We start from the raw sequence: 14,736 nt of genomic DNA, 5'->3' as shown, positions 1-14,736 counted from the left end.
TACTACTCTAAAAGCAGAAAGTGAAGAGTCTCTTGATGAAGCTGAAAGATGGGATTGAAAAAGCTGGCTTGAAACTCAACATTTAATAAACTAAGATCATGGTATCTGGTCCTATCACTTCATGACAAATACAAGGGGAAAAAGTTCAGGCACTGACAGATTTCATTTTCTTGGGCTCTAAAATCACTGTGGATGGTGACTGTAGCCATGAAATTAAAAGACGCTTGTTCCTTTGAAGGAAAGCTATGACAAACCCAGATAGGGTATTAAAAGGCAGAGTGATCTCTTTGCAGAAAAAGGTTCATATAGTCAAAGGTATGGTTTTTCTCGTAGCCATGTACAGATATGAGAGTTGGACCATAAAGAAGGCAGAGCTCTGAAGAATAGATGCTTTCGAATTGAAAGGCTGGACAAGACTCTTGAGAGTCCCTTGGACATCAAGGAGATCCAAACAGTCGATCCTAAAGTAAATCAACCCTGAATATTCAGTGGAAGGACTGATGCTGAAGTTGAAGCTACAATACTTTGGTCACCTGGTGCAAAAAGTGGATTCACTGGAAAAGACCCTGGTGCCGGGAAAGATTGAAGGCCAAAGGAAAAGAGGGCAGCAGAGGATGAAATGGTTAGATAGGACTGCCAACTCAATGGACATGACTTTGAACAAACTCCAGGAGAAGGTAGAGGTCAGAGGAGCATGGCCTGCTGCAGTCCATGGCATCACAAAAAGCTGGACACGTCGCAGAAACTGAACAACAAACCTCTGCCACAGGTGCGACCATCAGGATGGTATGCTTGAACTCTTGTGTCCAGGATTCCATGTTGACACTAAAGCTCTTTTACGTCCTTTATAGGCTGAACTGGGTATGAGACTGGCCACTCTTGCCTCCACTCCAACTCTAAAAAAGAGGACCTTGAACCTCTAACCTTTGGATTTTTAACCTTGAAAGCAGTTCAAATTGGGTGAAAACAGGGGTGGAGGCGGGCTGGGGGAGGGTGATGGAAAATGCAGGGACTCTCAGTGAAAAGTGGACAGCCAATTGTAGACCTCCCTAAAGCATGCTGCTGAATATCTCTGACACAGGGGAAGTGGTAGGGTCCTCTGGGCTCAACTCCGGGCCCCCGGCGCTGGGCAGGCCCGAGTGGCCTATGACGGCAGGATTTAAGGCGGCCCAGGGTTTGGTGTCCACAAGGGCTGCAGGGTAGGCCTCCACGAAGATGCGGTGCACCGCAGGCCTAGGGTCCTGGAGGCTGCTCTTCCGCTCCTCTGGGAGGCTGGCAGCATGGGCCAGAGCCAGGCCCCGTGGCCCCTCGGGGGCAGGTCCTAGTCGCTCGGCCTCCTCAGGCTCCTGGGCCAGGCCACAGGCCCTGGACAGCTGCTGTGTGTACACGCCCTCTGACAGCGACAGCGACTGCGTTTCCCCGTGCATGCGCAGCCAGCGGTGATGGCGGCTGGAACCGCCGTAGTGCGGCTGCTTGGCCGACTTCCGTTTTCCCAGGAAGCCCAGCGGCGGCCGTGCTCCTGGCGCCATCTTGGCGTGGTTCTTGGGCGGAAGGCCTGTGAGGGTCAGGTTGTGCAGGAGCTCGGCGCACGCGTGATCGGTGTCCTGGCCTGGCCCCGAAGGAGGCTTCATATCGTGCACCTGCAGGACGTCGGGGGCACTGCCGCTCAGTCCGTTCCGGGACTGCTGGGCAATGTCGTGCGATGACAGGTATACCAGGTCCAGGTCTCGGGGGCTCAGGGCGTCACTGGAGTCATAGTCGCTGTCAGTGGGCAGGAAGACTTCTGAGCAGCCTTCTTCGTCAGAGCAAGGCTGTGAATCTGCAAAGCCAGAGACTGTGCTTAGAAAAAAAGAGAAACTCTTAGCCAGGGCTCAAGTACGGGGCCTGTGTTTGAGGCCACACCCCCGTGCCTAGAAGGGCTTATGCTTTGTTTAGTGGTCTCCGCTGATTTCTTGATATTTTAGTAAGTTTTGAGCAAGGGGTCCCACATTGTCGTTCTGTGTAGGACTCTATGTTATTTAGTAGATCCCGTTCTTAGCTAAAAGCAGAAGGAGGGAGAGGGAGTCTGACTGGACCAACCCTCCCTTGCCCACACCTAATTTTACTATTCACTTTTCCCTGGACTTGTGGAGAGAGGGTGAAACAGGAAATAAACCTGGATGTCATTCATTTATTCGTTCCCTAATCTTATTTCAGAGGTGACTTTTGCAGTTGATAAAAGAGCAGAAACTTAAAAGGGGGAAAGAAGAGGAGGCCCTACGGTGGCAGAAGTCAGGGAAACCTGGATTCAAACCCTGGCTGTCCTCCAGATTGCTCTGTGATCTTGGGAAAGTTACTTAACCTAACCTCTTTGAGCTTCAGTTTTCTTATCTGCAAAATGGGGGTGATAATAGAACTTCTTACTTAAAGTGACTGTGAAAAAATCGTTTATACATATAAATAGTTAACCTTGTTGTCAGTGTTTAAAAAGAAAAAAAAAATTAAGGCCAAAGGAGAAAATAAAACAGAAGTGAAATCAGAGGCGAAAATCAGCCTCAAAGGGCATGCTACACTGGTCATAAGTGAACCAGAAGTTTAGTTCTGTAAATACAGTATTTGTAATTTAATGCAGTACAAAATGTTTATATTTTTTTCCCAACCAGGTTGTACATTTCTATAGGACAAAAACTGTCTTAAACTCCTTTGAATTTTCCACAGAATTCAGGCCATATTGGGTACTTGGTAAATATAAGCTAATTTGGAAAACATTCAAGTCCTGTTAAAAAGAACAAGAAATCGCTCATTTTCAAATCTGAGCCAGTCCCATTCAAAAATCACCATAGGATTATTTATTTATTTGGGTGCACTGGGTTTTAGTTGTGGCAGGAGGGATCTTTAGTTGTGGCATGTAAGATCTGGTTCCCTGACCAGGGATCTCACTGAGTCTTAGCCACTAGACCACCAGGGAAATCCCTTCCATGGGATTTTTAAATGGAATTTAATAAATGGATTTTTAAATTTATCAGGCAAAGAAAATTTGTGAAAATAACTAAGGTTTTTTTTAAGGTCCAATAGGAAAGAGCCTGATTTATGAGGTGTCAAAACATATTATAGAATTTTGGTAATTAAACCTTCCAATAAAAATTGATGTGTAATGGACAGATGGACCTGTAAAACAGAAATATAAAGTTCAGGAACTGTCTTAATTCAGTGTGGTGATTGAACATATGGTAAAGATAACACTTCAAACTAGGAGTGAATAGAGTTTTCAGTATACAGTGTTGGTGCAAGTGGTTATCCTTCAGTAAAATAATTCGAGAACATCCTCCCTTATCTCACATATAAAAGTAAATTCCATGTTGTTTAAATATAACAAGCAAACTCTACAAGTATTAGAAAACAGTATGTTTGTAATTTTGGGTAGGAAGGTCTTTCTAAGCAAGATAAAACCCCAGAAGTCAGAAAAGAAGTAACTGATAATTTGAATATATGAAAGCTTAATACTTTGAAATGATCACATAAAATAAAGATAAGGGATAGATTCAAAGAAAATAGTGATAATGTGTATGCTGCTGCTGCTAAGTCACTTTAGCCGTGTCCGACTCTGTGCGACCCCATAGATGGCAGCCCACCAGGCTCCCCCGTCCCTGGGATTCTCCAGGCAAGAACACTGGAGTGGGTTGCCATTTCCTTCTCCAATGTTTGAAAGTGAAATGTGAAAGTGAAGTTGCTCAGTCGTGTCCAACTCTTCGCGACCCCATGGACTGCAGCCTACCAGGCTCCTCCACCCATGGGATTTTCCAGGCAAGAGTGCTGGAGTGGGGTGCCATTGCCTTCTCCTGATAATATGTATAAGAAAAGATTAATTTTACAGGCTACATAAAGATATCCTGTAAATTAGAAGACAATCCAGATGGGCAGAAGATAACCAACACTTCAAAGAATATTTAATACAAATGGACAATAAGCATAATAAAACTATTCAACCTAGGTAGACTGTAATTACTAATTAGGTAGTCATTTGGGAAATGCAGTTGAAGTAAAAAACAGGGCATTTTTTATTTGCCCATCAGATTTGCTGAAAATAAATAGAATGATCAACTCCTGTGTTGAGAAGAATGATAATCTCTTGTGTTGGTGATGTGTAGGAAGTCAGGGACCCTCATATAATGGTGGTGGGACTATAAACTGGTTTGGCTCTTTTAATAGCAGCTTTGTAGAATAGATTAATAAGTGCATATCATTTGTCCCAGCAAGTCCTTTTTTTAGATATCTATGAGAAATTGTCACTATGTATACATGGAAGCATTTACAAATTGTTTACTGTAACATGATTTATAATAGTGAAAAACTAGAAATAACCTTGTGGCTGAGGCTACTGTGAAGGAAAACTTAGAGACACAGAAGCATTAAGAAAAGAAAAATAGTTTAAGAAAAGAAAAATACTTTACTTGGCAAAGTTCTGCAAGGGAGTCCAAATTCAGTACTGGCTTGCTGATTAAAAAGTACAACAGGTATTTGAAGTAAAACCCCACAGGGTTATAAGGTTATAGTTCGTCTGTTCATGGTGGAAACTCAGACACGATTATCAGAAGAATATTGCAAGCTTCAGGGGAAAAAAACTGTTTTGTTAATGGAGTGAGTAATTTACACAAATGGGATTAAGGTTTCTTCTATTTTAGGGAGTAGAACCAGATGTAATATATATTTTTTGGTTGTTTGTTTATTTCAGGGTCAGGGAGTAAAGTGTTTCTTTTCCTTTTTTTCTTTTTCCTGGCTATAGAAGATGACATTCCTTACTCATTGGCAGGACAAGATTCCAGTTTTGTTCGTTCGCTGCTGGCTGCTACCCAATATCCATTATCCTTTTTTTAGTTACAAAATCTTAAATTTTGTTTGAGACAGCAGTGCATTCATGTAAAAGATGACATTTTTTTTTTTTTTCAGCTTCCTTTGCAGCTAGGCATGGTCATGTAACTAAATTCTGGTGAGTGAGATAGAACTGAAAATATGCTACGAAGCTTTTGGAAGGCTGCATTCAAGGAGCTGGCTTAGCTGGGAGATGGACCATTTTGTTTTTTCTTCCAATTGCCTGTAACAAGATGTGTTGGCTGGGCTCATGAGGCAACCTTGGAAAAGGAAGCCATGTTCTAGGATGGTGGAACTGAAGACCACAGAGTCTATGTACTGTCCCTGCTTTGTCTTATCTCTGGGCTTCTTTCACATAAGAGAGAAATAAAGTATCTTGTGTTAATGACACCGTTATTTGGGTTTTCTGTAACACAGATTCAGACTTAATCCTAACTGATGCAAATCTAAATGTTTTTAATTAGGGGAATGGTTTAAAAATTTGGGCACATCCCTACTATGGATCCAGCTACAGAGAATGAGATCAACTCATATGTTGTTCTTTAACTAATGATGATCAAAAAGGACTTCCTTTATTTATTTATTTATTTTGGTTCCACTCATCTATTCAAGGATTCCCTCAAACAAAGCCTTTTTTAGAAAGTATCTCTCAACTGTCCCAGAAAGGATTGCCCACTTGTCTGCACTTCTGAAATATTTTTTGCTTCTATTATCCTTTGGCACTTAGCCTGTATAGACTTGTATTGTTAGTTATCATTTTAATGCAAATATAACATCCTGGTTTCCTGGTTGGACCAGAGCCCCCTTCCGGCAAAGATACTTAATTCACCCATTTGTTCAACAATGAAGATTTTGTTTTGCTTGAGCTCCTGCTCTAACAGAAACACCATGTTTAGTGGCTGGCTGAACATAAAATTAATAAGAAATGATCTGTTTCAGGGATTTTACTGTTTTAATGGAAGTGGGGCATATGCATCTATGAGACTGTGGAAGAACATACCTTTTATAAAAGAAGTTTAGCAAGTAAGATGCAGGTTTATAGGAAAGAGATCATATTTTATTGGGACAGGATTGATAAAACACTATCATGTTTATTTTTTCTCTCCACCTCTGTTTCTATGTATATTAATTTATTTCTTCATCTACTTTCAAAAAATTATTTGAGGCAGCTTTTAATAATAAATATACAAATGTTGAGGAAAGGATTAGAAAATAGAGCAAAAGGAAACAGTGTAAGTAGTCCTGTTTGACTGTTCGATGGGAATCAGAGTGGAATTTGGGGAAAATGGGGCTACAAAAGTAAGATGTCAGCATTTTCACTCTAGGAATTTATCCTAGAAAAATTAAGGTTTATTTTCATGCAGGAACCTATATATGAATGTTCATATAACAGTTTTATTGGTATTAACCCCAAGCTGGAAACTACCCAAATACCTTTCAATGAATGTGTGGTTAAACAAATTGTGATACACCCATTCAATGAAATGCTACTCATCAGTACAAATAAAGAATTCTATTTATGTAACATTCATGAAATAATTATAGAGATGAAGAACAGATTAGTAGTAGCCAGGGTAGGGTGGGAGTGGGGTGTGGTGGGTGAGGTATAAAGGGGGTAACAGAGGAAGTTTTGTGGAGATGGTACCATTGACTATGGTGGTGATTACCCAAGACTATGTGTATGACAGATTGCTCAGAGCTATGCAGTCGAGCCTACATGCTATGTGCTTGCACATGCGTGCACACACCACACACACACACACACACACACATGCATGTGTATAACTGGCGAAATTTAGATGAACAGTAGATTGTACCGGGTTCTTGGTTTTGATATTGTGCAAGAACTGTGTAAGATGTGAACACTGGGGAGATCCTGGGGAAGGAGAACATGGAAATTCCTGTACATTTCTTTGCAACCTGATGTTCTTACAATTATTTTAAATAAATGGTTAAAAGAGGTTATTTTTTTAAAAAAGACAGGGTAGAACCAGAGGAGAACAGTGAATGCCTAGATAAGGAGTTTGTACCTAATTTTGTAGCCAATGGGTATTTATCAGAAAAATTTAGAGAAATAATTAGCAAGATGAGAGCTGAAATTTATAATAATTATGTCACAGGTAGGATGTAAGATGAACTGAATCAGGAGGAAACAACAGGGAGGTCAGCTGGGATGCTGTTGTCCAAGATATGTTTTTTCCTTTAAATATTTACCTTTTTTAGGTTGTGGGGTTCAGCAACAGTGGTAGTTATGAGGAAGAAAACAGAACTCCAGGAAAGTCATTCATTTGAAGATGTTTACTGAGCACCTATTTTATGATAGACGGACATGGTCTCTGCTTTCAAGCAGTTCATAGAGGGTGGATTAGAAAGTAAGTAAGTCAGAATATACCTAAGATTAATTTCAGAGAGTGTGAAGTTCTATGAATAAAATGAAACTGGATTTCAGCTAGAGAGTGACTTGGGAGGGAGATTCTTCAAATAAGGTAGCCAGGGGAGGAATCTCTGGAGTCTAGATGAGACTTCAATGATCAGAAGGAACCAGATTTATAAAAATTTTAGGGAATAGTGTTCTAGGCAACTTGGAGAAACAAGTGTAAAGGCCCTGAAATGACGAATATGTTTCTAGCCTTGGTGCCTGGAAAATAGGAATAGCATCAAACCAGAGGAGTTTTAACTGCAAGAGGGTCGGGCAGTGGAAGACATGCTAAATTTAATTTGGGACAGATTGAATTTAAGCGGTTGGCCAAACCATCCTGGAGGGCTGGAATGGGAACATGGTGGGTAGCACAGTTGAGGGAAGGTGTTTGTGGGTAGAGAAGACACTACTGGAAAGGGAACGACTGAAGATGTGAGCAATAAGGTGATGGAAATAGCAAGGAGGATCACTTGGGAGCGCCGGTGCTGTCATCAATCTTTAGTGAAAAAATGTAAGGACTCCTGGTTAGGGAAGAAGGCAGACACAGCTTTTCAAGTTAAGAGAACTGGATAAAGGCTTGGGCTGAATGACTTTGCCTTCCTTAAAACAATTTTTAGACAGTCCTTTTCCCAATCTTTTAAAATTTATTTATTAAGCTAATTAATTTATTTTAATTGGAGGCTAGTTACTTTACAATATTGTAGTGGTTTTTGCCAGACATCGGCAGGAGTCAGCCACGGCGCACATGTGGAAACAGAAAACAGGGTCTCAGAACTCTTAGCTGTTTTTGATGATGGTAGTGGTAGTGCCATAGGGCCTTGACGAACAGAGGTTAATTGAACATTTGACACTGGGCTGGAAAAAAGATCCATGCAATTAACTGGTAATTGACTTTACTCAAACTCCCTTCTCTATTTGATCACTGTCGTCTATTCAGCTATCCATATATACTATTCATTTGTATCCACAATAATATTAATAGTACTTGATGTTTACTTAGTGCTTACTGTGAGCCAGCCATCATGCTCAATGTTCTAGGAGCTTTATCTTATTTAATTCTTACACCAGTTCCCATTCGCACATAAGGATACTGAAGCCTGAAAGTGAAAAGTGAAGTCGTTCAGTCGTGTCCAACTCTTTGTGACCCCATAGACTGTAGCCTACCAGGTTCCTCTGTCCATGGGATTTTCCAGGCAATGGTACTGCAGTGGATTAAATTTTCCAGCTCATATAAGCTGACACGTGGCAGAATAGGAACCTATACGCAGATTTGTGTCACACCAAAGACCTACGATTCAGAGGTTAAAATGTCTGCCGGCAATGCAGGAGACCTGGGTTCGATCCCTGGGTCGGGAAGATCCCCTGGAGAAGGAAATTGCCCCTTCTGGAGAAGGAAATGGCAACCCACGCCAGCATTCTTGCCTGGAGAATCCCATGGACAGAGGAGCCTGGAGGGCTACAGTCCACGGGGTCGCCAAGAGTCAGACATGACTGAGCGACTTCCCTTTCTTTCTTTTCTTTCTTTCAAAGATCTGCTCTACTGCTATTCCCATGGCTTTCTGTGGAAGCTTCCTGCAGGCTGGGACCTAGCTCATGTGATCCGCCTGGTGTGATGCCCACACAGTTATATTAAGCTTTTAGTGAGAGAAATATGTTAGGTTTGTACTAGTTTCCTGTGGCTGCTGTAACAAATGACCACACACTGTGCAGCTGAAAACAACAGAAAGGTGTTCTCTCACGGTCGTCAGCTGGGTGGCACTCCCTCTGGAGGCTCTGGGGGAAAATACAACTTCTTGCCTCTTACTGCTGCTCGTGGCTGTGCCTACCTTGGGCTGCGTCACTCCAGTCTCCGCCTCTGCCTTCACATGGGCCCTCTTCTGCGTCTTTTAAGGACACTCGTAATTGGATTTAGGGCCCACCTGGATAATCCAGGATGATCTCATCTCAAGGTTCTGAGTTACATCTGTGAAGACTCTCTTTCCAAATAAGGTCACAGGTTCTGAGAGTTAGGACACAACCATGTCTTTTGGTTGGCTACCGTTTAACCCACTAGATGTCTGATAGTGAAAATGTCTAGAAGCCAAGTGCTAAGGGGGTTGTATCGCTTAACTCTTTCCAGCCTGTAGTCAGGTCAAATGCTCTACTAGAACAGTTTGCACTTTGACCCCACAACATACAGATAGTGAGAATTTGTTGGTGGTAGGGGACTAGTGAGTATATGAAGGTATGCTTTAAGGGCTGACATTCTGATATTTTGATTGAGCATCACATTTTAAGACGCGGTCTTAGGAAGAGCTGGTGCTCATGTCCCCAGGTTGAGTTAGCTGCTCAGTTCTCTTGGCTCATAAAGCATTTTATTCATATCTCTGTTACTGCATTTATCAAGATTTATTATAAATTATTCTCTTATATTTTTATCTCTCTCATTAAGTGTAAACTCCAGAGGACATGCACCATGTCTTATTCAGCTCTGCTTAGTAAATGTTGAAGAAGCCAGTCAGTGAAGGAAAGGACTAAGGAAGGAGTTAAGCAAAGGGGCATATAAATCCTCTATATTTCCTAGATCTGAACATGGACGTATGAACAGACCATGAGGAGTAGAGTGTGAATTCATCGTCATTGTATTATTAGCCTGTTGTGCTATATCTGATCCATACAAGAGTCTCAGTAAAGAATGCTGCATGGAATTGAAACTGAAACAGATATTGAAATCTGAAAGCTTAAAGAGTGAGATTTGATTGCCTCCTAAAAACAATACTGAATGCAGTCTGAAAAGATCTAATTTAATCTGCCACAGAAATGTCTGAAAACAATTAGCTACATCATTTAACTTCATTTTATTTTTTTCATTTTGCTTCATATTTGGTGACTCTTAACTTGAGTCAACACAGTTGTAGCAGAAAGGACAGTTATCTGAAAATTAGGCTGAAGTCCTGCCTTGCTCCTTACAGTGTATATGATGTTGACCAAATCACTTAGCCCCTCCCAACTTAGCCCCTTTATCTGTAGCATGTAGGTAATCATGTTACCTATCTTCTATAGGTGCTATAAGGATTAAATTAGTTTGTTAAAAATAGTTTAAGGTGTTAATTTTGAAACAGAAGGTGTTAATATTGAAATCTTTTTCGCTTTTAAATAGAGAATAGCTAGAAAACATATTAAAGGTGACTCATTAAAATACAAACCGGTAATAAAAACACCTTCAAGATTTTGCTGTGAGAATTGTACTGATAGTAAAGAACAATAATGTCTTGAATGGTGTCTTGTATTAGTCCAGTACTGTATTTCTCATCCTAGATTTAGCAAAGAGTTTGTAAATTATGTAAATTTTTGCTAAAACTCCCAAGAGTAAAGGAGATAGGAGATAAATCAAGAGAAAGAGCAAGTTGTAACTGTAGTAACCCAGGAAAGAGATGAAAAAGGGCTGAAGTATGAAGTGGTAAATATTATATTGTAAGTTCATGGACCTGCACTTTGGAAACCCTGCTCTAGTGGGAATCTAAATATTTGACTTCCATAGTGGTTGTCTTATTTATTATAGGACTTAGTGGAACCTATTGCTTAGAGTGGGATACCCCTCCCAGAACAAGCTGGGAAAATCTCCAGGATGCCAGCCAGGGCACTGAGGAGAGTTTCCAGGGATTTTAGGCCACTGCCACTCCCTCCCTTCCTGGAAAAGAATGCAAAGTGCAGCTTCCATCCCCAGATCCAGGCCATATGCTCCATTAAGCATTGTAGGCGCCTTGCCCAGTTGTTATTTTAATAAAGCTGGTTGTGCTCCTCAATTTCCCTTAGAGGGGCCACTGGGCAGGCCGGCACTGGTAGAACCTTGTGTTTCCCCTCTGCTTGACCCACGAGCTGTCTGATGGAAGTTCTGCCCATAGTATTAGTGCTGGCTTAGGAAGCTTGGCTTTCTTGCCATTTAATGGGTGTTGCAACTCCTGGTCTCTGCAGACCAGGCCAACAACAGCAGAGTAGAGTTGATGTGGATTTTGAGGGTGTTATGGGGAGATGACATTGCAGGAAGGAATAACTGATTTAAAGCTATTGCTTTTCTCTTAAAGGCAAGGGGCATGGCAGGACAGAAAGAAAGGAAAAAGAAGTAGTATTTGCCCTAAGAATCTATCATCACATTTTTAATATATCACTGTTCAAACGGGTACTTTCTGTGTGTGTGCTTCACTGAATTTATTTCCACTGTATTTGAGTAGAATTTAGATAATTTAGAAACAAAGAATTTTGTTTCTAAATCATCAAGCCTTGAGTAGAAGCTCATGGGTTTGTTCACCTTCTAATTTCCCATCTTCAGATTCCTGTTATTTATTTGTTTATTTATTTTTTTGAGCTGTTTATGCCACAGTGTTCTTTTTTTTTTTTTTTCACAGTGTTCTTAATTTTCACTTCATCTGGGAAAATCTTACTGGGAAGAGTTACATTTGGAAGATCAGAATAATCTTCACATGCATCTGAAGGAAACAGCGCCTCCCCTCCCCTTTGTTGCCTCACCCATGCATCACTAGGAGAAATAGCAGTATCGGAAAAAAAAAAAAAAAAATTGCTGCTGTCTGTGACCACTATACCCACAGAGAAGGAGTGGGAGAGAAAATACCTAGCCATGGACCAGTCATTCCACCCCCTGCCTTGTGCTGCCTCTGCTAGGAGCCAACTTTCCCTCTTGGGTCTTTGGGAGATGCTTAATTTTAATTGACTCAGACGAGTTGTACTTTGTGTCTGAAAACCACACAGAAATGGGAAGTAAAGAGTTCCACTGCCCTCCCACCCTGCCCGTCCAACCACATACACATATACACACACAAACAAATCCAAGGTACTCAACAGCCTTCAAACGGAATCTTGGGCTGGTACCAGAGTCTAGGCTTGTGACAGGCTTTGCATTTCCAGCAGACTTCTCAGAAATTAGGTGACCCCTGCTCACGCTGAATGGAACTGTGTTGTAAACTTTGACCTATGAGCAACCCAGAGGGGATGTACCTCTAAATTGGATTTTCCCCTTTTCATTAATGGTTTCCAAGCAATTAAAAATAGGCACCCTAGTGGAGAGGACAGAGTATGCAGGTGCAGATTCCGTTGCTCTGAAAGGCTTCTGCTTTTGTGTGGGGATGCTAAATGTTTCTCCCCTTTCCCAACAGTTTCCCTGTCCCCAGGTTCCATTTTTCACTTGCTGCCCTCCACATCTTTGTGTTTCACAGCCCATGGAATCTTGGCTTCAGAGAAATAAATGGACCCAAGAGAGAGTTATATTTTAAGAAACAGAATGATGATCGCTCACATTTTAAGTTAATAATAAAATCCAAGTGTAATTGGCCAGATCTTCCCAGCAGGGAGTGTGTGTAACCCGTCATCTGGGCAACGTGAGAATTTGGCACTTACGTGGCACAGGAGAGGCCACCCGCATACAGCCAGGGGGGACCTACTTAGGAGCCTGTGGCTAAGAGAAGATTAAACACTGAGAAAGTTCTGTGAGCAGAGAGGACAGACAACGGCTGTGAAGGTGGGAGTGAAATGGAAGAGTTGTTTGTAGAGTTATGTGAATTGGGGAACAACGGAGGGTATATCTGTCCTGCCTTGTCAACACGCCCTTTCAAGCTCACACCTCCCCAGCGACAAGATTCTGAAGAGTGTATCCTTACTGGTCCCATTTTTTAACCTCCGGGTTACTCCCTGATCGATGCCCATTCGGTTTCTATCTCCTTTTCTTCTCAAATTGCTGTCTTCAAGGTTACTGACGACTTTCTTGTTGAAAAGTCGAAACAAAACAATAGAAGCTGTTGTTCTATTTAACCTTGTCTACCATCATTTGACATGTTTTAATTTTTGTGACGCTGCTCTCTTTATCTTCTTCCTCTTGTCTTTACTTCTCAGTTTAAGAAGTCTTGCTGTTCTGTTCCACAGACATCTTTCCTTCTCCTCTCTTACTCTATCTACTCTCTCTAGGGAATATTAAGCATATTCATGGGGAATATCAAGCATTTTCATAGTGAATATCAAGCAGTCTTATGTCGACAATGGTTAAATCTATATTATTAGTTCATTTATCTTTTCTGAACTTCACACCCCATGCATCCTGTTTGCTTTTGAATGTTTCTTTCTGCATGGAATGCCCTAAAACTAACCTAAATTCACCATACCCATTTACTAAAACTTTTTCTCCTCCTGTCCATCTGTGTTTTGGTAAATGACATCATAATGTCCTGATGCCAGAAAACTTTCTATCTTCTTTGTTAATAGCTTTCTGATTGATCTCCCTGTTTCCAACATCGGTCTCTTCAAGCAACAGACAGATTTGATTCTAAAGAATAATTCAGATTATATCAATCCTTGCTTAAGAGGTGTCAGTGGCTTTTGGTCACAAATAGAATAAAATTCCAGCTTCCTTCCATGCCGTGCCTGATCTGCTCCTCGCCTTTCTCTGTACCCCTTCTCTCATCACCAGCCCCTTTGTTCAATCTACTCCAAAGACTTGGGCCATCTTGTCACCCTTTGCTCACCTCAGAGCCTTTCGCTGTCTTGTCGCTTGGGATATCCGACTCCAGATCTTTGCATAACTGGATCTTTTTTTTTTGCTGGTTCAAATGTAACCTTCACAGACAGGTCTCTGCTGTTTATCCTAGTGGATTCAGCACCCTTCCTAGCCACCTTAATTGCTGTTTTGTATTATACTTTGGAATTTTCACTATCTGAAATCATCTTGTTTCTATTTTCATTGTCATCCTAGAATGCCAGCTCTGTGGGAGCACAGACTTGGCTTTGTTTACCACTATATCCTTTTTACCTCGAAGAGTGCCTGGAACATAGTGGGTGACCAATAAACGCTTTTTAAATGAAAAAAAGAAAAAAAGGATACTATCCTTAGATCCTGAGTTCAGCCAGACTGCTTCCAGTTCCCTGAACTACAACACACCCGCACATTCTGCCTCCTCTGCTTTCCTCTTTTTCAGTTCAAATTCTGCTTATTCTTCAATACTTGACTTTGTCACCTCCTCCAGGAAGCTCTCTTTGATTTTATGAGTTCCTGGTTAACACCTCCATTAGATTCTAGAGCACCCTGTGCATATCCTTATTATATCAGTAGCACATATGCAGTTAGTATGAAGTTGTTTGTAATGTGTCTGTCTCCCCCATTAATTAGCTTCTGGTAGGGATAGTGTTTTATTTGTATCCTGAGCTTACTGGGAATCTATAAAACCTACCTAATTATTTTGTTGAGTTATTTGTTAAATGATAGAACCCTTTGGTAATATAAGTAAGCTGTCTCTCAAGTTCTTACACTTGCCAAGTTTTGATTTTTAGACACTGAAGTTTTTTAGAATGTACATAAACTTCCTTATAGAAAAGATTCATATACCCGCTAAAGTTTTCTGAAATAAAAATAACATTAAATACTATATTGCAATTTATTGACTATTATGTTCTGTGAACCTCTGACCTAGACTCTTATTCACAAATAA

General features: G+C 41.1%; 1 protein-coding gene across 1 annotated transcript in view; it reads right to left on the bottom strand.

The window, feature by feature from the left end:
- Positions 1-1,049: 1,049 nt before the first annotated feature.
- The window catches only part of ANKFN1 (ankyrin repeat and fibronectin type III domain containing 1), a 193,951-nt gene continuing 180,264 nt past the window's right edge, over positions 1,050-14,736 (bottom strand). Inside the window, exon 18 of the mRNA XM_052658859.1 lies at positions 1,050-1,819. Within this exon, the coding sequence (XP_052514819.1) occupies positions 1,050-1,819 (770 nt within the window). The remainder of the gene's footprint in view (positions 1,820-14,736) is intronic.

This window comes from Budorcas taxicolor, chromosome 19 (genome assembly GCF_023091745.1).
Source record: "Budorcas taxicolor isolate Tak-1 chromosome 19, Takin1.1, whole genome shotgun sequence".
Taxonomy (NCBI): domain Eukaryota; kingdom Metazoa; phylum Chordata; class Mammalia; order Artiodactyla; family Bovidae; genus Budorcas; species Budorcas taxicolor.
This window is presented reverse-complemented; position numbering and strand designations above follow the sequence as displayed.